The 21,225-nt window shown below is 34.2% G+C and overlaps 3 protein-coding genes across 3 annotated transcripts; 2 read left to right on the top strand and 1 right to left on the bottom strand.

The window, feature by feature from the left end:
• The first annotated feature begins 1,538 nt into the window (after nucleotides 1-1,538).
• On the top strand, nucleotides 1,539-3,789 carry LOC110718055 (putative disease resistance protein RGA3). Its single transcript, XM_021896857.1, has 2 exons — nucleotides 1,539-2,069; nucleotides 2,128-3,789. Exons 1-2 carry the CDS (start codon nucleotides 1,539-1,541, stop codon nucleotides 3,787-3,789), a joined length of 2,193 nt encoding a protein of 730 aa, XP_021752549.1.
• Nucleotides 3,790-3,811: 22 nt separating this feature from the next.
• LOC110717722 lies at nucleotides 3,812-4,960 on the top strand. Its single transcript, XM_021896485.1, has 2 exons — nucleotides 3,812-4,183; nucleotides 4,553-4,960. Exons 1-2 carry the CDS (start codon nucleotides 3,817-3,819, stop codon nucleotides 4,810-4,812), a joined length of 627 nt encoding a protein of 208 aa, XP_021752177.1. The 5' UTR covers nucleotides 3,812-3,816; the 3' UTR covers nucleotides 4,813-4,960.
• A 2,382-nt stretch (nucleotides 4,961-7,342) lies between these two features.
• Nucleotides 7,343-11,644, bottom strand: LOC110717537 (30S ribosomal protein S1, chloroplastic). The gene is made up of 7 exons (XM_021896264.1): nucleotides 11,219-11,644; nucleotides 9,394-9,669; nucleotides 9,079-9,159; nucleotides 8,664-8,945; nucleotides 8,475-8,585; nucleotides 7,775-7,861; nucleotides 7,343-7,651 (listed from the first exon to the last, which is right to left on the bottom strand). The coding sequence occupies exons 1-7, from the start codon at nucleotides 11,510-11,512 to the stop codon at nucleotides 7,547-7,549; spliced, it is 1,236 nt and encodes a 411-aa protein (XP_021751956.1). The 5' UTR covers nucleotides 11,513-11,644; the 3' UTR covers nucleotides 7,343-7,546.
• Nucleotides 11,645-21,225: the final 9,581 nt, after the last annotated feature.

Consider the following 21,225-nt stretch of genomic DNA (forward strand, 5'->3'; position numbering starts at 1 on the left):
GGATACTTGCTTTCTTCTGGTAATAAAATTTCGAGCATGGTTTAGATGCCCTTGGTTAAACATAGAATTAGCTATTTTAGGCTAGTGTGAGAATAACCTTACCGAATGTACGAGACCTAAAGTCTAGGATTGTGGTAAGAAGGTGCCGCGCATATCAAAGGAATTTGAACCCCGAAAGGTAGTATTTGATCCCGCATTGTTCCTGAAAGTGAGGTTTAAATATTTTTCAAGCCTACTACATTTTGAATGAGTGGCAAGGATCCTCTTTGATTTAGTACCTAGATCAAGAACTTGAGTCCCAATTCCCAAGATCGCGGCGTAAACTACTCTTAGTATTGATGAAGGTTGTTATGTATTGTTTATTTACTAAAAAAAAAACAAAAACAAAAAAAAAAAAGTTAAGGCAGGCCCTCCTTGTTTCTTTAGTTCTTTCCTTTGTTTATCGTAATTAGCAGTTTGTGATCTAAATGTTCAAGTTTAATAAAATAAAAAAAAAAAAAAAAGAAAGAAGTGATGAATAGCCACCGCCCTACCAATTAAACAAGCTTGGGGGTGCGTTTTTGTTTCGAGTTTATTCATGGTTTATAATTTGGGTCAAAGTTAAAAACCTCTTTAGGTTTGCTCTTAATGCTATACATCTTAGTTTGGCTTTAATTGCAAAACTCTTCTAGTTTCCTCTATGCCTTAACTTTGTGTCGTAATCTTCAAGTTTTGTGTGATGTTAGTAAGAGTAGTTGAAGCCATTTTCGGTAGAGGGAGTTGGTTCACAATCATAGGGGTGTTCAGATCCGGGTACCCGAAAATCTGAATACCCGGATCTTCGGGTAGTTGATAAGTCGGCCCGTGTCCCGTCCCGGATAATTCGGGTACCCAATTTTTCATTTCAAATTTCAACACTTAAACATTTAATTATGTACCTGTTCCAACAATGGAGGGAGTATGTGTACAATTTCGAACACTTTCTACTGCTTCACTACCTTCAATTTGGAGATGGATGCGGGGAGAGGCTCAGAAATTATGAATTCGCTAAGGAGAGAGATAGAGAATTCGTCGAGAAGAGAGATACAGAAAACCGTCAAGGAGAGAGAATGACAACACAGAGATCGAGTTTACTTTTTGGTGGAGAGAGAAACATATGAGACAACTTTTTTCATAACGGGATGCTTTACCTCGAAACGGCGAATCCAGGTGGCAAAATTCAAAATAGATATTAAAAGACCCTTTTGCCCCTGCGAGACAAGCCTTAATGTTTCGCAACCCTCCGTTTGGAACGCCTCTACTCAATACACTAATTAGGAGGTACTAGTACGAGACTTAAACTAAGCACATGAAATCAAACTATACAATAGTCCTTGCATTTTTATACTAATCATTCTATTATTTGAATGAATCTATGACAATGTTTCAACACCTTTTGCCTTTAAAGTACATTATCGGTTCCATCACATTTGTGTGGTTATAAAATAAACCCATTTCAAGTAATATCTGCCATAACAAACACTCTTTCATTGTCTGAGCTCATTTCTGAAACCAAAAATATGGATCTTGGAACCGTGTTGTCCGTTGCTCAAACTCTGTTTGCTTCTCTTCAATGTTCGGAGCTCAAAGAATTGAGCTCCTTTTTTGGCGTTGGGTATAAATCCCAACTTGAAGACCTCCAAGAGACTGTCTCCACTGTCAAGGCTGTGCTCCAAGATGCTGAGATCAAGCAGGACCAGCTTTCTTCTGAAGCACAACTCTGGATTCAGAAGCTCAAGGATGCTGTTTATGATGCTGACGATTTGTTGGATGAGTTCGTCACTCTTGTTAAGCAAAAGCAGCTCATCAAGGGTCAGAAACTCTCCAAAAATGTGAGTCTCTTCTTTTCTCGTTACAATCCTATTAAGATAGCTCACTCTATGTCCCAAGAGGTTAAGAAAATTCGGAGGAAGTTAGATGCTATTGCCAAAAATCACTCTCAATTTGGCATTAGTATTGATCCTCAGCCTATCAGGAGGAGGAGGGAGGAGACATGTTCTTACATCTGTGAGCGTAGTATCATTGGGAGAGAGGATGACTTGGAGGAACTTGTAGGTCATCTGTTGAATTGTTCAACCATTCAACAAGATGTTTCTTTCCTCACTATAGTGGGAATCGGAGGAATGGGGAAAACTGCTCTTGAGGTTGTGGACTTGTGTCTCTGATCATGATCAGGTGCAGTTGGATGTGGAAAGTATACTTCGTAAGATTTATGCTTCAACTGGTCAAACGCATGAGGAATCTACCATAGAAAGGTTACAAAGCAAACTTCGAGAAAAATTATCAGGCAGCAAATACTTGCTTGTTTTAGATGATGTATGGACTGAGAATCGCAACCACTGGCTTAAGCTTGTAGAGTTCTTATTGGGAGGCCAGAGGGGAAGTTGGGTTGTGGTAACAACACGGTCGCACAAGACAGCCCAAATTGTAGGGGGTGGTAAAAAATATGAGCTCCAAGGGTTGTCAAAGGAGAATTCATGGTCCTTGTTTAAGAAAATAGCATTTGGATCAGAACAATTAAGCCCTCACGAAGATTTGTTGAAGATTGGCCGAGAGATTGTTGAAGGATGTGCCAGTGTCCCTCTTGCCATAAGAGTGGCAGGGAGTCTTCTGTATGGTCAAGACAAGAGTAGATGGATATCATTTCAGGAGATTGGGTTATTCAACTTCAGAGAAAGCCAAAAGGACATCATGCCTATACTCATGTTTAGTTATCATCAACTTGAATTGCCCCTCAAAAGTTGTTTCACATACTGTGCATTGTTCCCAAAAGACACTGTCATAGAGAAGGAGTTGTTGATAAGCCTTTGGTTGGCACAGGGCTACGTTGTTCCGTTAGATGATGGTCAAAGGTTGGAAGATGCTGTTGAGGAGTATTTTACTATTCTGATGCGGAGATGTTTTTTTCAAGATGTAAAGCATGATGAATATGGTGACATTATTTCGTGTAAGATACACGATCTAATGCATGATATTGCTCAAAATGTAGCAGGGAAGAAAATTTGTTATAAAAATTCTGTAACAGACATTATGGATAGAGAAGTCCGACATATTTCCCATGTACGAAGTACATCCTTGCAATACTCTTTTTCTAAGACCCACATTCGTTCCTTTCTGGATGTTGGTTCATGGTATGTTCCTGTTGGGATTGACGAATCTTCCTTGAAGGCATTAGTAGCAAATTGGAGGTTTTTGAGGGTGTTGGATTTGAGTAGGTCTGGTATAAAATGTTTGCCTTACTCAATAGGTGAATTGTTGCATTTAAGATATTTAGATCTCTCATACAATGGTATAGATGTGCTTCCGCAATCAATTACCAAGTTATATAATTTACAGACATTGAAATTATATATGTGCACGCAATTGAAAGAGTTACCAAAAGATTTGATGAAGTTGGTTAACTTGAGGATATTGGACATAAAGGCTTGTTATGAACTAAGTAATATGCCAAAGGGCTTGAGTAAGTTGAGTTGCCTTCGTGTGCTGAGTATGTTTGTAGTGGATGGATTAAAGGCAAGTCAGAAGCAATGGTTTGATCAACTGGGGGAGCTAAAAAGACTTAACAGCCTGAAAGGTGATCTTTCTGTCAGAATCAGATTTTTTGAAAATGCCAGCGCAGTTAAGGAAGATATAGATAGGGAAGGAGCATATTTGAGGGATAAGGAACATCTCAAATTTATTAGAATAGACTTTGATGGTACGGGGATTGATGATGAAGAAGCAAGGAGATTAATGGAAGAGCTGCAACCACATCCGAATCTCAGGGGATAATTGTTGCAAAGTTGTGTTGGCATGAGAATGCCGAGTTGGGCTAGGGAAAATAAGTTGGCGACCTCTCTCCCTAATCTTAATAGATTGGATTTTTTCGGCTGCAGGATGGAGGACTTGACATGCCTGGGAAATCTTCGTCATTTGAAATTCCTTAACCTTATCGGGTGTGGGAAATTGAAGTACATTTTTGAAAAGAGTGCATTAGCAGGTGGCAGTGATCCAAATGGATTATTTCCCCGCCTGAGAAAGCTGGTTATGAACTACCTTCGAGAGTTGCAAGGATGGACAAATATAGGGGAGGGGGTGGGAGATAATAATCATATTAACAGCAGCTTCAGCATGGCACCAATACCACTTCCTCAATTGACGTTTTTGTGGATTGAAGATTGCCCAAATTTAATATCGATTCTGCTATGTCCCAACTTAGTAGAACTATATATCAATTGGTTCAATAAAAGACTCCAAATAATTAAGAAATTGGGGAATGAAAAGGCGGATGCAAGTGGCAGTACTACTGGTTCTTCAAATGTTATTTCCAAACTCAGGCTGATGCAAGATGATGTTCTATGGCTTAATTCGTTTCCCAGAGAAGTAATTCAGAGTCTTGATGAGCTGCGTATGTCGTCTGAGTTGGAGAGTTTGAAAGAAGCTGGGGATGTGTTCAGTAGCTGCTCGTCTTCCCTACGATCCTTGAGAATCGAAAAATGCCGCAAATTGAGGAGTGTTATTTCTGGAGGATTGGAACATCTCACTGCCTTGCAGGATTTAACAATCTCTGAATGCCCAAATGTAAATTTATTGGGAGAAGAAGAGGGAATGAACACTATTGGCATGCCATGGCCATCCTTTTCTCACTCCCTCCGTAACTTGACAACAACTAATGATTGGATGCCTAAACTGACTTCCCTCAGGATACTTCGATTCTTTTGCTGTTCAAAACGCCTCAAGGAAAGATGCCAACAACCCACTGGGGAAGACTGGCCTCACATTCAACACATCCCCTCCATTCAATTTCATGAGTAATTTATTGCCCATCAAAAGAAACAAAGTTTCTGCAGAATTGCTGATGTAGGTGATATATTCGACCTAATGGAGATAATCCTTCGGATATGATATTATGGTATATAAGGTTTATCTAAACTTGACTTAATGGTGTATATTAAATTCTATATTACAGGTTATGATCTTCACTTAGGTTCAGAGGCTTTTGATTTGCTCGTTAGTATACAGAAAAGCAGATTTGCACACATTCGTCGTACCCAGACCTGTAATCAAGTTTCAAAGAAGCTAGTTCCACGTTAAGGTGAACCAACTTCTTATGACCCATTTACCTATTGATGTAGCGAACTGTAATCTCTCACAATTTGGCAGGGGTTATGCTATTTTCTGATTACCTTTCCATATTCTATGACTTATAATATTGGTCAATTAAGTAATGCTTTTCTTTCCTGTGTTCAGACTTTAAATTGAAATATTGATCATATTATATATTTTCAGCCATTAGATCTAATATGAATTAGATACAATTATTGAACAAACTACAAATTTTTTCATTTGAGCAGCTTCGGATAATGCCCACTCTCATTAGCTACGGATAGAATAATGGATTCTGAATACAAATTTTAAGTTTTAATATAAGCTCCATTGCATATACATGTGTTTTTCTATTAAGATATATTTAGGGGATATTTGGATAATATTAGGATTTATCTTTTATCTGGTTTTCCTAGTTTATCTTGGTTTTCCTAGAGTTTAACTTAGGAAAGGAAATCTCATTGATTGTATTATAAATTGATTGATTATGTGTTAATGGAAATCAAGCCAAAGTTAATTCATAATTCATATTTCTACATTTTCTTTTATAAATGTCTAGGAAGAATGTATCTACTTCTTTATATCATCATTTTGCAGCAAGATTAGTCCCTGATAATTGGGTGGAGCATACTTTTGTTTACTAGTTAATCCGATTCATAATGTTTAAAGTTTTTATTTTATCTTATCTACTTTTTATCAGTTTGGAGGCTGGAAGGGAGTATAGGGTATGCATAACGTCAAAATCTTCAGTGAAAAAAATAGTCACAGCTGTTAACGTCAAAATCTTCAGTCAAAACCTTGCCTTTCAGAGTTTAGTTCTTTGTGTGATAATTTGAATCTTCACCGCCTCACCCTTTTATTTGCTTGCAGAGTACAGATCGACAAGGACTTGAATGCATTTGTTGGTCTGTCCTACTCAACCGGAATACAAGATCCATGTTATACTCATTTGCCAACATGCCAAGATGATCTCTTGCTGTAAATGGCAGCGCTACATCCAGCTTGACAAGTTCATTCTCTGTCCAAGACCTCGCGACAACTTTTATGGCTATTACAGTAAACTCTTTTGGTCTGTCTTCAGTATGTGTGTTGGTGTATCCGCTTAAATATTCTTCCATTTTACAGTACTATTCTCACTATATTGGTTTGCCAACTGAAATAATCTATGGCTACTTTCATATTTATTACAGTATCACTATGCTCAAATTTATCACTCAATCAGCAACTTCTTTGTCTCTTGATTTTGCTAGGAGATTTAATTTTCTAGGTTTCATAACCCTTGTGTAAATAGAAAATGCAAAAACGAAGCAATAATCACAGTAACAATTAAGTCAATAATTATGTCTGGAAACATGCACGATAAATGAATAGGAGAATAATATACGAGGAATTTTATTACATAAGTTGCTTGGATACATTATTATGTGTGGTTTTAATAAACTAATAAAAGGCAATGGTCACTGGCTCATGTCCATGTCGGACATATTGTTTGGATATGATAGTAAATGTAGTCTTAGTAAACAAAGTAGCTTAGTAAAAGTCAACAGCTGCCAGCTTACATCAATGTTAGACACATGTGGATACAAAACATGAGAAAAATATATTTTATGAAGTACTACCTCCGTCCCTAAATGTTTTTCCCTTTTAGTGAAACATTAAGGGAATTAAGGTTTGGAAAGTAAAGTTATGAAAGTACATTGAAAAAGATAAAAACCCCAATAATTTGTAAGGAAAGTAGAGAGAGAAAGTAAGAAAAAGCACGTTAGAAAAGATAAAAACCTTAATCATTATTGCAAAAATGAGGGTTAAATAAGAAAAAGTGCATTTAGAAAGATAAAACCCCTTAAAAAAAAAAGGTAAATAGTTAATATTCCTCCATCTTCAAATTAAAGATTCTACATGGGACAAACAAAAAGGAACAAAGGGAGTATATTAATTAATAAAAATAATTACATCTTGAAGAGATCTATCCCAAAAACTTCTTGGGTGATGTAGCTAATTGAAATCTACAAAAGATTGTGATGTTTTTCTCATATTTTGCTGGATATATAAGATCAACTATTGAGGGAAGTCATAGATGTGCTCTGCAAAGAGCTTACTATTTCTAGGGGGTGATGGTTCAAATTTGCAGGAAACCTCCCTTCATACTCTCTCTAGAGAAGGGCCATCCATCGAACATATTTTAAGAACAAGATATCAAGCAGAAACATGTACCGAAACAAATGCAACATTTGATCCATTGGCTCTCTCAAATATAACTAGCTGCATTTATACTATAACATAAACAGTAAGAATATCTGCAGAACAGTAAGATAAAACTACCGGCCAGATAAGATGATTGGACAGATTTCATTACAAGTGTAAAGAATATGATGCCAGTAATTATAATTACAAACTAAGATACAGAATTCAAAACTGACAGGCCAAAGATGGACAAATATTTTCAGGATTCATCAGCGGGCGGAACAGCACTCAAATCTAGCCCCTCTGCTGGCAAATCTGAAGTTAGAGGGCCTAAGATTCCATCTGAGCTGAGAGTGAGACCACTCTGCAAGTTTAACAGGTTAAATAGTAAGATCACTGTACACCAGGGGCACTATGTTTATGTAGTTCTGATCAAAATTATTGCAATTGATGTTAAGATTAAAAAAATGCAAGGTAATACTAATACCTCAGGCTGGAATCTAAGCATGTCAGCACGAGCCATAGCTTCTGCTTGTGCAATTCTTTGTCTAAATGTTTGAGCCATCTCTTCAGCCTGGTTATTGACATAAACGATTGTAAGTTTGATGGATCTCAATATTTTCACGTTTATTTTTTGACAAAAAACTCAGAAAAACAAAGGAACTATTTAGTCTAGTTTCTCAAAGTTCTTCCTTTCAGCTTTCAGCTTAAACCAAGAAAATTTAAATCACAAACATGATTCTTAAACAGAATGGGATGCCACAACAACACATTAAGAAATTCCTCATCCTTTCCCTCCACAAAGATTCATTTGAGAGGACCTCTTAGGTGAAAAGAGAACAAAGTTCAAAGTCAACATATAGTAAACGTCAAGATCTAGTCACATTTTTTTTTTTAACAAATCAAGATCTAGTCATATAGGTACCCATAGCAAAATAGTAAGTGACTTAGAGAGCATGTATTCTGACATTTAGATGATGTGGCAACCATCGAGGGATAGATGAAAGGAGGGAAACCCATACTTCCCCACTTGAATCATTGTCATATTGCCTAAGAGCACATGCTCCCAGGAGCACCTAATACAGAGTAGGTTCTTGGTATTTGTTGACCCCACACTACAATCTATCCCACATGTGGCACATTGAAAGAACTGGATGGTTCATAGGAGTAGAAAAGGGATAAATTACCTTCTCGAAGACAAGCTTTGGATTACGAATCATGTCTCCAGGAGTAGGCTCCAACTTCTTTGTGGACAGACTCACCCTACCTCTTTCACGGTCATGGCTCAAAATCATGACCTACATTTTTCAAGCATTTAATCATAATCCTGTATTAAAAGGCTAATTTATTTTCCATGATAGATATATTAGTAGTACCTTCAATGTGTCACCAGGTTGTAGGACTGTTGCAATATCCGAAACACGATCGTGACTAATTTGACTAACATGCAGAAGGCCATTGATTCCACCAATATCAATAAAGGCACCGTAAGGTTTAAGAGATTGAACGGTTCCTGTGACAACTGATCCAATACCAAGCTGTGCCTGGCTGTCAGCCATGGCCTTTCGGTTACTCATTACCAGCCTGGATTGTTCCTCATCAACCTCGACAAATTTTAAAGGGATCTCTTTCTCAAGAAGTTCTTCTGCAGTAGATTTCTGTACAAAAACACGACAATATATTATTGAAGCTTAGGTAATGCTCAAATAGCAGCAAAAGAGTTGCAATTAAAAGTCAGAAAGGTGAAATTTACAAGGGAAGGGGGAAGAAAGCAAGATGGAAGAAACTAACAGTTGATATCTGTGAAAAGGGAACAAAGCCACGAAGCCCCTCCACCAGAGCCACAACTCCACCTTTGTTCGCTCCAACAATCTGACATGACGAAAGCAAACTATGAGCTATTACTAAATAGGTTAAAAGATAAATTATCTCTTTCAACATTCAGCACATCAAGAATAATATGTGAATGATCTGCAACACTATGAGTTATCAGGCTCAGAGAACTCCATTGGAATGCTCACAGTTCACTCCATTTAATCCAAGTAAGGTATTGCTCAAAATGATACCAAAAGACTTCGGATCATATGTCAGAAAGATGATACCAACCTTCCCCTTAACTACAACATCCTCAGCTTGCAACTGCCTACACCTTTCCCATGCAAGCTCATACTGGATTTGTCGCAAACTCAAGATTAAGCTATCATCAGCTTCGTTTTCACCAATGATTACAAATTCTTCTCGTACTCCTGGGAGTATCCCAGCTTCCTCCACGTGTTTTATTCTGTGAATACAGGCCTCTTGGAGAGGCAAGTATGCTGAAGATTTTGCAGTTATATCGACTAATGCCCCATTGGCATCTGTGCAGAATACTGTACCCTTGACCTGAGGTGAAGAAAAGAAAGAAAATGTGACATTTTAAGGGCGAATAAAAAATAAAGCAAGGCATATGAAACTGTAAAAGAGAAAAATAAGCAGAAAAGAGAATGGATAATATCTGTCCCAAATGCAAGTCAGATGAAAAACTATTACTGATAATATAAACTGCCTTGTCAACTGATTTGTTCTTAGAAGGCAGAGAAATATATGAAATGCATGCTAAGCATAAAAATTCCAACGCCACCATAATTATTTGTGTGCATATTCAACTGTGTTTTTAAGCACAACAATTAAATATTCTGGAAAAGTGGAGACTAATGGACCAAAGATATCAGCAAAGGTAAACATTTGGGCATTGTTATACAAAAATGATAATGAACCAGTTTAGACATAGCTATAAGACATGAATTCACAAGGACTCCAGTCCATAAATCTCCTCAAGTCTTTATTGTCTATGCTCCATAGTGAATTTTAATCTCACATATAAACTTTGTTAGTTAAGTGGACATCAAAAGTGATCCCACGAAACAGGACACATTTTAATAATTTTTTATACTAAGCTTTAATTATAATTTTGCAGAGAATACATTTGAATGTCAAACTATCGAAAAAAAGTTTAAAACAGGCATATATCTGATTTACATTTGGTAAGAATAACTTTATAAGACGCATCTGCTTATAACACTTATAACCTAACCAGTTCATACAAGGTAAATGACTATGCGATTACCTAGAAGCTGGAAATAATCAGCCAAAGTTTAAAACAAATACATTCTTACAGAAATTGTCTTTCGCCTCATATAGTTTACATCAATTCTAGCCAGGTAAGAAATTTCTAATATCTCACCATCAAAGCTAATTTACTGCACTGCATAACATTTAAGCTTCCACTTTCAACATCAAAGACCAAAGCCAATAAAATATATGGCTTAGCATACTTCTAACTTGCTTAATTACTATATATTCATTTCCAAAAGGCAAAAGATGAACAATTCACTTTGACACTCACTCTCTATCTATCAAAGCTATAATACTCCATCACACAACTTTTAAGGTTACAATTTTGACATCAAGGTCTGAAACTAATCAAATCTCACAGCTTAGCATATAATAACCAGGCACTAACTGAATAGTTAACTACACTAATTCTAGTTCGCAAAGGTTGAAACAATTCGCTTTGACACCTTCCCTCCATCAAAGCTACAATACTTTATACAATTTTTAAGCTTATATATTCGACATAAAGTCCGAAACCAATCAAGCGCACAACTTAGCATAAAACCATCCACAAACAGAATTGCTAATCACAGAATTATAGGACTATCCCACCCAACAAAACACAAGGCTATAATCAATTTTCTTGTTTCCAATCATCCAATTAAAGAATGGAACTAAATTAAAGAATGGGTAATCATAAAACACACAGTATAATCAAGCATATATAATCAATACCATGAAACAAACTAAATTCCAAGAAATACCCAGCAAACAAAATCAATAAAATCACCCAAAAATTCATAAAAAATTGCAAAAAGAAAAGAAAAAGAAGAATTACCCTAGTACCCAGTTCAGAATTGAAGTCATACTTATCAAGAGCAGTATGAAAATCATCAATGGTGAAGGAAACACCTTCCATGGGAGCAGTACGACATCGTTCATAAGCATCTTCAAAGAGCTGTTTAAGCTTCTGTCTCTCTCTAGTCTGAGCATTGTTAACAGCAACAGCTGATACAATTGGGGAGAATCGAGGCTTAAGAGTGTGTTTGGATGAAAAGGGTTTTGAAAGGTTGGAATTTGAAAGTGGTGGGCATCTTAATCCTCCTGCTAATTGCTGTGTCAAAGCCGCCATTGTTATAGCTCTTCTGAGCTGCTGCTTCTTCTTCCTCTGCTACTGTTGTGTTGTTGTTGAGATACGCAGATAAGGGAGTGAGTAGAGTGGAGAGAGAAGATGGGGTTGATATGGTAAGCCCAGAAGGGATGTTGAGAGATTTTTCTGGGTTTAGATTGGGCTAATAATGTGTATAAGTTTGGGTGATGGATTCATGGACTTATGGTGTTAGGATTGGTGTGGATAAAAGATCAATCCAATATGGAATCATAAAGGGTTGCTTATGCCGCGAAGGAAAGAAGTTAAATTCGCCCGAATTCATGCCTAAAACAAGAACTTGGAGATACCTAAAAGTTTACCCAAACCAAACTATAGGTTCACCCAAACCAAGATATAGGTTCGCGCGGAACTTGAGCATGGTTCGTTCGAACCATGTGTTTGATTTTAGTGTTTTACAATTTCGGTCTTTGCTTAATGGATGCATTTTGTCCATTAGATTGTTTTAAAGCCCTGGACTATATATATTAACTTGCCTCATTTATCATTATTATTCACAAATTTTATACACTTTGAGAGGGTTTAAGACACTTAAGCTAGTTTTTTTGTGAGGAGCATTTGAATTCATACAATTCATGCTTGTGACTTTGATATATTGATCATCAATACTGCTCTATTGTGCAAAGGTGGGTCTTTCACCTGGCTCACAAGTTTCTTATGGTAACCTTGTTTCTCCTTTGTTTATTTTTCTTTCATAGTTGGTTGCTTGTTGTTCTTTCTATGTTGATTGTTGATTGTGGGTGGTAATTTCAAACTAGTTTCATATCTAAATCACAACATTTGGTAATAGAGCCAGGTTGAATCCTTAGTGTTTGTGACTAAGGATTTGTGTGAAACTTGTTGCTTGTGATTGGTTGTCAAAGTTCAGGTCTCTAATTGTTTAAAGTTTGATTCTTTGAAGTTAAGTTTCTTTCTCTGTCATTGAAATCATATTGCGAATTTTATGGGTGTTATTGACAATGGATGAGAGCAAGTTGAAAATCAAGAAGATTAGTGATGGATTTTCGATTTCTAAAGATGCGAATAGAGGAGTATTTGTACCAAAAGAACATATTTCAACCTTATAAGGGCAAGAGACCATCCAAAATGAAGGACGGAGATTTGAAAATCTTCATATAAACAAGCCCTTGGAGTTATTAGATTGACCTTGAAAAAAAAATGTGTTGCTTACAATATCAATGATGAAAAGACAATGACGAAGGTGTTGGAAACATAGTCCAATATGCATGAGAAAACCCTTATATGAATAAAGTGTTCTTAATGCGTCGTTTGTTTAAACTTGAGATGAAAAAATACCAGTTGGGCCGCCAAGCATATCAATGAATTCAACTCGATAATTTCTCACTAGCTTCTATTGAGATTAAATTAGAGGATGAGGTGCAAGTCATGATTTTGTTGTCATCATTGCCTAAGACATGGGATATTGTTGTCGTCGCCATTAGTAACTCTACCAGGAAGGAGAAGTTGAAATGTGATCATATGAGAGACATGATCTTGAATTATCAGAGCAAATCAAGGGACAAACATTGTGTGTTGGAAGGTGTGTTGTGAAAGAACAATGGAAAAGGGAATGCCCAGATCCTAAGAAGAAGGGTGGTTCTAACCAAAAGAACCATGATGATGCAAGTTCATCAGTTATTGGCTTCAAATAATGAACTTGGTGATACATTATTGATCTTAAGCATGGATATATAGTATAGCTCATTGAGTCTTTGATCTTAAATACAAGCTTATTTCATTCCTCTCCATGTATAGAGATTTTCCGAAACTTTAAGAGTGACAAGTTTGGAAAGGCGTATCTTGGGAATCAGAAGCAGATCTTTGTTGGGGCTGGCAAGGGCCCGGCCCCCCTAAGTATTTTTGAGTTATTCATTATAAGTAATTTGATATGTACTTATTGCATATAAAAAGTTGTGGCATACTGGTTGAGTATTGTTAAAGGTTAGGGGATCAAACCTTGGCCCCCCCCTAACTTTTTGGCCCAAGATTTGCCACTTTTGTGAATGATGAGCGGTTGGATATTTTGGGGAAGGGATATAAGATTAGATGATCAAGACTTCAAGTGAGAGCTTGAGGAAACTTGAAGATTTTAGCTGGTATATATTACTAAGATAAGGAAAATTTTGATTTTGGTTGGTCAACTTAACTCCTGTTGGTTTAGAGCTATGTTTGAGAAGGTTGTGCTTAATTAAAAGGTATCAAAGGGAGCTATGGTAATGGCTCGAGACATGAAGGCATGTACCTTTTGTAGTACCTTAGGGTGTACTATTGTGGTTGCTACAACCATGGTATGCGACAAAAAAATCTTTTCACTTGTCTTTCCATGTTATGTTTTTAGTGTCATCTTGGCTAGTAGCAGACAATATATACTCAACATATGCGTTTTAGTTTAATTTGTATGCATGATTGTCATGTCTTGTTTCTTCAATAACATTGTGAATTTGTGATGGTCCATAGTTAAGATTATAGGTATAGGGAGCACGTGTTATAAATTTGTGTCAATAATGCATTAAAATTGTGGGTATAGGCAAATTTTATGTGAGGAAGAGATCAACACATGATATATGTGATGTGTATCATCATGCAAAGTTAAATCGAACAAGACATGTGGCGAGGTAGCATCACTTTGCCCTTGGTTTGCTACACATACACATACACATACACACACACCATCGATTAAGTCTAAAATTAGTGCAAGGTCTATAAGGTAGCATTGGCTACCTATGCTTTGTAACATGTAACAATGGTTGCGATTGTTAGGGTAGGTGGTGAATGTGTGGGTGTTGAAGGAGAGAATGCGATATTTGAAGATATGGAAAGTGGTGTAAGCTAGATCGACATTCTTGATCATTGGTTAAGTGAATGGTTATGATTGCTCAAGTTCTACCTTACAAAATTCTTTGCAACTTCACAAAATCTAAAATCACTCATTATACACTAGGAACCTAGGATGTACCAATTTACCATGTAGTTCTTTTGGTCATAATTTTTGCTTATTAATTCAGATCATTTGAAATCCTCCCAAATGAAAAAGGAAAATAAATAAATAAATAAATAAAAAATAAAATTTAAAACCTAAGCTTTGGGTGAGTTGAGAATTTTAATTATATCATACATTGTTGATTTAGTGCCTCTGTTATTTTGGTAATTTGGTTAAAGATATATTCTCTAATGACAATGATATTTTTACAAGTAGCTTAACTTAGAGAAGATATTTTTCTAGAACTTCAATAATTCCCCAAACTAGTACCTTAGCTTATAGGGAGATACAGTCATTACATTCTTGAAATAAAATGGACTTATTTGTGAATTTCCTTCTTATTTCCTCTAAATCTCTAATGGCTCTAAATTTCAAAACACATGTATACATACATACTAAAGTCTACCATGCCATAAAATTGATTTAAGTTTCCAACTACAAATTTAGTCTTTTACTTTTCTTTTCAACCCACTTACACTTTCAAGTACAAATATAAGTCATCATAATCATTGCAATTTCGTCTAATTTGAGTTGGACTTTTTCAAAACTTATGCATCCTTAGTTTGAAGCAAGTACTAACAAAAAAGGTAACATTGGGCATATTAGATTTTTGCGTCAAATAGAATTAGGCTCTAGTGCAAAAAAGAAAAAAATCTTGTACCTATAAATGTATTCTAAGATAAATTGTGCAAAACTAACAATCATTTGTTAGAAAGGAATAAATTAGTTTCATCAATAATGCTTATTGACCTAAACAGTCGTACGTTGACCTCTTTTAACAGAGGTTGAAAATTTTGATTATGTCTTTGACTTGGGTTGTTAATCATCTTATGTCTTTGACTTTGTCTTAATTAATTAGTTAATCTCATGGCTTTGACTTTTGTTGGTTTGACTTGCATGCCTATAAGGAAAAATTTACTACTAATAACCTTATATGGCAAAGTCAAATCACAATTGTCCTGTGTGCTCCATTTAACCGAACAGCCAGCTGCATGTCAATATGTGATATAAAGCTTAATACTACATCCGTCTCAATTTAAGTGATTCATTCCGAAACATTTCTTTTAAGATACGAATGATTTGTGGTTAATGAAATTATAATAATGTACTCGTATAATGTGGAGTTGACACTTTAAAATGAAACCTACAGTGAACTTTGGTTATTTTCGAAACAAGAAGATCTAAAAACATATACCCTAAAAGGAAAGGGAGGGAAAAGAGTCGATGACCAACATTATTGTCTGATTATAAAGCTAATTAAAGAATTATTGTTAGTATGCAAACTAAACCAAGAGTTTAAACTGATGTTTGAAGTTTGAAATTGGTTTTTATACTTTATCACACTACCTCACATAAGAGTCAGTTGGGTTTGAAATGTGAATGCTAAATGTTCCACTTAAGAAGAGGGGGATGGGGGAGTGTGGCTGGGGAAGGGGGAGATTTGGACTTGTGGCCTTTGTCATGCTGACTCTAGATTTCATGTTAGAATGAAGATCAACTCAACACAAATATTTATTATTATAATGGTTATTAAATGGTATTTCTTGCAAGCTGAGCATAACATTATGATTAATCAAATTAATATAACCACTTGAAGAAAAATAAATTGTCCTTAGAAGTTAGAGCTAATGGCACCAAGACTATGCATGTATTGAATTATTGTGTACTTTTCAGATAATTGCGTACATGTTTGGGGGTAAAGTCCATTATTCTTTCTTCACAAAAGAATAAGAATATATTCGGGGGGGAACATATTTTAGGATAGGTATACCATATTTACATTCCATTATTATCAATGGCTACAATAGAGGAAATTACACGGAAAATGTCCATGTTTAACATAGTATAATGTGATTAATGACCATGATTAATCTTCAATCTTATTACGAAACAAATTCATCATAAATAAAACTATAAAAGGTGCACATCAGAAAACCATCAAAACATACATTATTATACTACAATTATAGCTAGAATTTGTCCTTAATTTAGCTTTCAAAAAAATACTCTTTAATTTATATTCATTGTGATAATTAGTGTTTGATTTCAAAGGCATAATACCTTGATGATAGCTCATTGTAGCATTATACTCCACATTTACGTATGTATTCCCTCCGGCCCATTTATTTTTTCGTTTCATGCACTACTCGACTTTTTGTTACACTATAAAGCATATGTTAGTATACAATCGATGTTATTGGGTTTAATTTTTTTTCTTTTTAATAATTGATATTTAAAGTCATGTGTGATACGCATATTTAATCAATTTATGTCAAGTAATTAAAAATAGAAATGAAATAGTAATTTACAAGAAATCAAACCATACATATACCACTCATGCACAAAACATAGTGATCATAGAGAAAATTTTCCTATCATGTTGCTCCTAAAATCCAAATTTGATGATGTTTTTATTATTGTCGTCTAGTTCTTATAGATACATAGATAACTCAATAGTTAACATGTAACTAAGATTTATCCCATAAAATTTCTCATATAAAAAATTTTACTTTACTTGTAATTGTTGTAAGTGGTTCAAATATTTTTATATGTGAATAGTTTAAATCTTTTTCCCATAATTTTAGGAAAAATAATCAATTGGATTTGAGAAAGGAGAAATTCAAATCAAGGGGAGGTCAATTTATGGTGGATGAAGCACAATATTAGAAATTTTATTATATTGAACAATTTGCATTGACTTTTATTGTATATATAAATCTAGTATACACATTCATTCTTAGGCCAATTAGCATAATTTATAGAGAGGCTATATGGATAATATCCTAAGAGACAAAGAAAGCTTAGTAGGTTTATTGGATGTTTGTAGCCTTGTAGGATTTGAATTCAGAATTATTTGATATATACTATATGATCTTCATAAGCTAATCTAATTGGTGAATGAGTACAAATTTGATTCTTACAGATAAGAATAGCTGGATAAGCAAATGAGGACCAAAATTTGACTTGATATTTTATATATCTAATCCACAATCTTTACATTTTACAGGACAAATTAAAAATTCACTTTGACTCAAACACTCACTAAAAACCCCAAATTAAAAACTAAAAATAAAAATAAAATGTAAAATAAAATAAATTTTACCCTAAGATTAATTCTTGGAAATTGTTTATAATCTTTAATGATGATAGTTAGCATGATCACAAATTAATTAAGTTAAAATAATTCACATTCTAGAACTTGAGGAAAGACAAATTTACTTTGACTTAATATATGATATAAAATGTACACATGACAAGAAGCAAACAAAATGCTCAATTAGCCAAATCATTCATGGTAAAAATAATATTTTCGAGTACAAAAGCATCCTTTAAGTGAAAGAAAGTCCACGATCAATCACATGAAGGTCAAATTAGTGTATTGTTTAATGCTAATTCATAGCCTTAAATTGTCTTTTATAGAGTGAAGGTTCAACTTTTTAGAGCCACTAGTATATAAGAATGTTTATTAAGAAGACAAAACTCATATTTGTGATTAATCACATGAGTAGCCACTTGGGTTATACTATAATGAAAACTATCAAGTTCTATCAGCTATTATTAGTTTTGATACCACTTTTCTTAAATAATGGAGAAATATACGAGTACTCCGTAAAAAGTTTAATTTATTGATATTTATAAAGAGGCTCCATTTCAAAATCAATCGACAATATTAAGAGTAATTCATTATTGATAAAGTAATTGCTATCATCAAAATTTTAATTTAGAGGAATCATAAGGGGTCGTACTTTATAGGCACCTTTTCATGTCGTGTTTAGAAATCCATCGTCTCAATTCCTTGTTCTAGCCAATAACATATCTTTGATACTGGTGCATTTGCATTTATTTTTTTTTCACAACAAAATGGATATATAGTTTAATGGCTCAAATTAGCACAAATAATTAAAAACTTTGATCATATGTTCTCTTCTTTAATTAATTAAATTGATGATATGGTGGTCCAAATATTATTGTACCATATATAATGATCTCTTGAACAAAGGGGGATGGATAATCAACTTTTTAAAACAATAGTTAGCACTTAATTATCTACAAGCCTACAACACCAAAGACAAAGAAGCATCACCACTTTCTAGCTTGGAGGCTTGGTCGAGTTCACATTTATAGGATTTACATTATTATAGCTTCCTTTTTTTTTTTTTTTTTTTTTTTTTTTGCTTGCTCCCATGCAACTGGGAAGATTATATTAAGTTCATGTAGTCTTCTATGATTAATTTTTTTTGAAAAAAAAAATCTTTATTTTAATTTAAATTCCATGAATATGATTATATAGCCCTAAACTCATATTATAATAATAAAATAAAAGGAGAGTAGAAAAAGATAGCGTTAGTTTAGAATAATGGGTTCTTTAGCAATCATAATGCTAGCTAATTAATTGTGTTTATTATAATGTTTATTGATTTATTTTGATGTTTCTAGAAAGGTATATTACTGCTACCTTTAAGGAGGGAAAGAGAAGCTTTAATTTACATATTTGTGCCTTACTTTTTTAGGTGTTTCATTTATACGAATAGCTTTATTGCATTATACTTAGCCACATTCTTGTCTGAGAATGTTTAATTTGTATTTGATAAGAGGGAACAATTCATAATCTTAGAGAGAATAATTAAAGATGTATGTGATGGAAATTCGTTTTTCTTAGAGTGGATTGGGATATTTTCAAAGAGGTTTATGTAAAGCAATTTTTTGTAAGTATCGATTGAATGTCACATTTACATTTTCTCTCTATTCATATACCTCCGACTTCTTCCCTCCTTTTATCCCTACATTTGTAACTACGGACGACTACCCCTACCCTCCCCTACAATTTCGTTTTGCATTTTCTCTCTAAATTTCAATCAAGGAATTAAACAAACGAAGAAAAATCATACGTGTGATCAATTACACTTTTAATCTCTTGAAAAATATTTTTCTTGTCCATAACCAATTAAACCAAGTTTGAGAATAAAAATCAACCTATAAAAATAATGTTGCAATAGCACAATCCATGCATTCTATGACAAACACACAAATAGAAACAAAATTACTTCTAACATAAATGACATAAAAAGTTCATATAGAAACAAAAAAAAAAAAAAAAAAAAAAAAAAAAAAAAAAAAAAAAACTTTTCTATTAAACATGCATGCATGCCTTTTGCATGATGATGAATCCTAACCCTAATTATTAAAAAAAGCATGGATCATTGAAGAGGAGACAAACACCCAAAAACACAACTTTTGATGAACAAAGCAAGCGCAATATAAATATATAAGTCCATATAGTACATTTATTTTATAATTATGTCAAGCTATAAGCCAAGGTTAAAAGAATAGCCTCAAAACCACCCAAAAAGAAAATGAACAAAGATGTCTCAAAAAACTGCTAATTAATGGCTCCCACAACACACAATTTTTATAGTTTTAGTAACTTAAGCGCACGCCCTTAATCAAAAGTTTTGCTTTTTTAAGCTTAACATTAATTTAATTACTTTTTGGTTCCCCCTTTGGGTCTTCCATTTGTGCCCAAGTACACGTAACCGTGTTGGTTTCTAACTCTGCAATCAAGTGAATAATTGTCACAAATATACATTAAAATAAGTTATGATATGATTCCATCTCTCAAGTATGTTATCCTTGAATCAGTTTGTCCCTTGTGAACGATTATGTATTGGGATATATGTTATACGGAGTATAGTTCTTCAAATTTCGCTTGGACCGATTTTCATGGCCTTTTTCATTTCAGTTTTGGGAGCACTATACAAATTTTGTCCTTAGGTTTTAGCCTAAACTATATTTTAACATGTATCCTTAATTAGCTTCATCAAGACCAAAAAAGCATCATCTCGCTAGTCCATGATACAACTAACATATTGTTAGTGAACCACGTAAATTTGTATGTTAGTTAATCAAATATGTACTCATATATGTTAATTAATAATTTATTGCACCACTAAGCAAAGCCTAAGCTATAAGTAGCTTATAAACTAGTTTAATTATTGTAATTTAACCATGTTGATTTGACTGTTCAAAGTCACTGCTGACATCTTTATCAATTGGAGAGTTCACATTGTCAATCAAATAATCAATAAGATAATCTGAGATTTATTAAAGTGATGACTAAGCTAATACACGTGTGTTTAAGAATTAAGATTAGTGGTCCATGAAGTAAATGAAATAGACAGTTGAGCAAATAAGAGATATTACACGAAATGAAACAATCCAAGTAGTTCTATTGTTAGTAAAAACCCCACTTAGAGATTTATGGTTGGTGACCTTTTTAAGGAGGTAGATGAGCCATCATATTATTGAAACTATTTTGATTAAGATTGATTATCTTGTTACAATCTAAGCCTCCTCAATGTAGGGCCGGAGCAACTTTTTTGACAACTTAAAAAATAAAAAAAAAATAAAAAAAAAACCCTTTTCTCATAGGGTTACAAAGCGACGATGACCCATATATATTTACAAGCTAAATTGAAATTAATTTACCTAGTAAAAACCAATATTTACAAACTAAAATCTATTAATCGTACGGAAGAAAAGGAAAAAAAAAAGAGAAAAAAAACACTTGAAGGGATTATGGCCTTACAAAAGTACATCTATTTTCAAATATTATATTTTATATGTTCTTCTAATATTACACCAATCATATTTTAAATTACAATTTTTTTTATGCGGCCTGTTATACCGTGCGACAGGG

The sequence above is a fragment of the Chenopodium quinoa genome, unplaced genomic scaffold (genome assembly GCF_001683475.1).
Source record: "Chenopodium quinoa cultivar QQ74 unplaced genomic scaffold, ASM168347v1, whole genome shotgun sequence".
NCBI lineage: Eukaryota > Viridiplantae > Streptophyta > Magnoliopsida > Caryophyllales > Amaranthaceae > Chenopodium > Chenopodium quinoa.

Bases quoted from the DNA above. Each gene is read 5' to 3' on its own strand.
- LOC110718055 (XM_021896857.1), top strand. From the start codon at position 1,539: ATGGATCTTGGAACCGTGTTGTCCGTTGCTCAAACTCTGTTTGCTTCT. The intron at 2,070-2,127 runs GTAGGTCATCTG...TCCTCACTATAG, and splicing joins AGGATGACTTGGAGGAACTT to TGGGAATCGGAGGAATGGGG.
- LOC110717722 (XM_021896485.1), top strand. From the start codon at position 3,817: ATGCCGAGTTGGGCTAGGGAAAATAAGTTGGCGACCTCTCTCCCTAAT. The intron at 4,184-4,552 runs ATTTAATATCGA...CTGCCTTGCAGG, and splicing joins GTGGATTGAAGATTGCCCAA to ATTTAACAATCTCTGAATGC.
- LOC110717537 (XM_021896264.1), bottom strand. From the start codon at position 11,512: ATGGCGGCTTTGACACAGCAATTAGCAGGAGGATTAAGATGCCCACCA. The intron at 9,160-9,393 runs GTTGGTATCATC...TCGTCATGTCAG, and splicing joins ATGTTGTAGTTAAGGGGAAG to ATTGTTGGAGCGAACAAAGG. The intron at 8,946-9,078 runs GTTAGTTTCTTC...GTTTTTGTACAG, and splicing joins CCTTTTCACAGATATCAACT to AAATCTACTGCAGAAGAACT.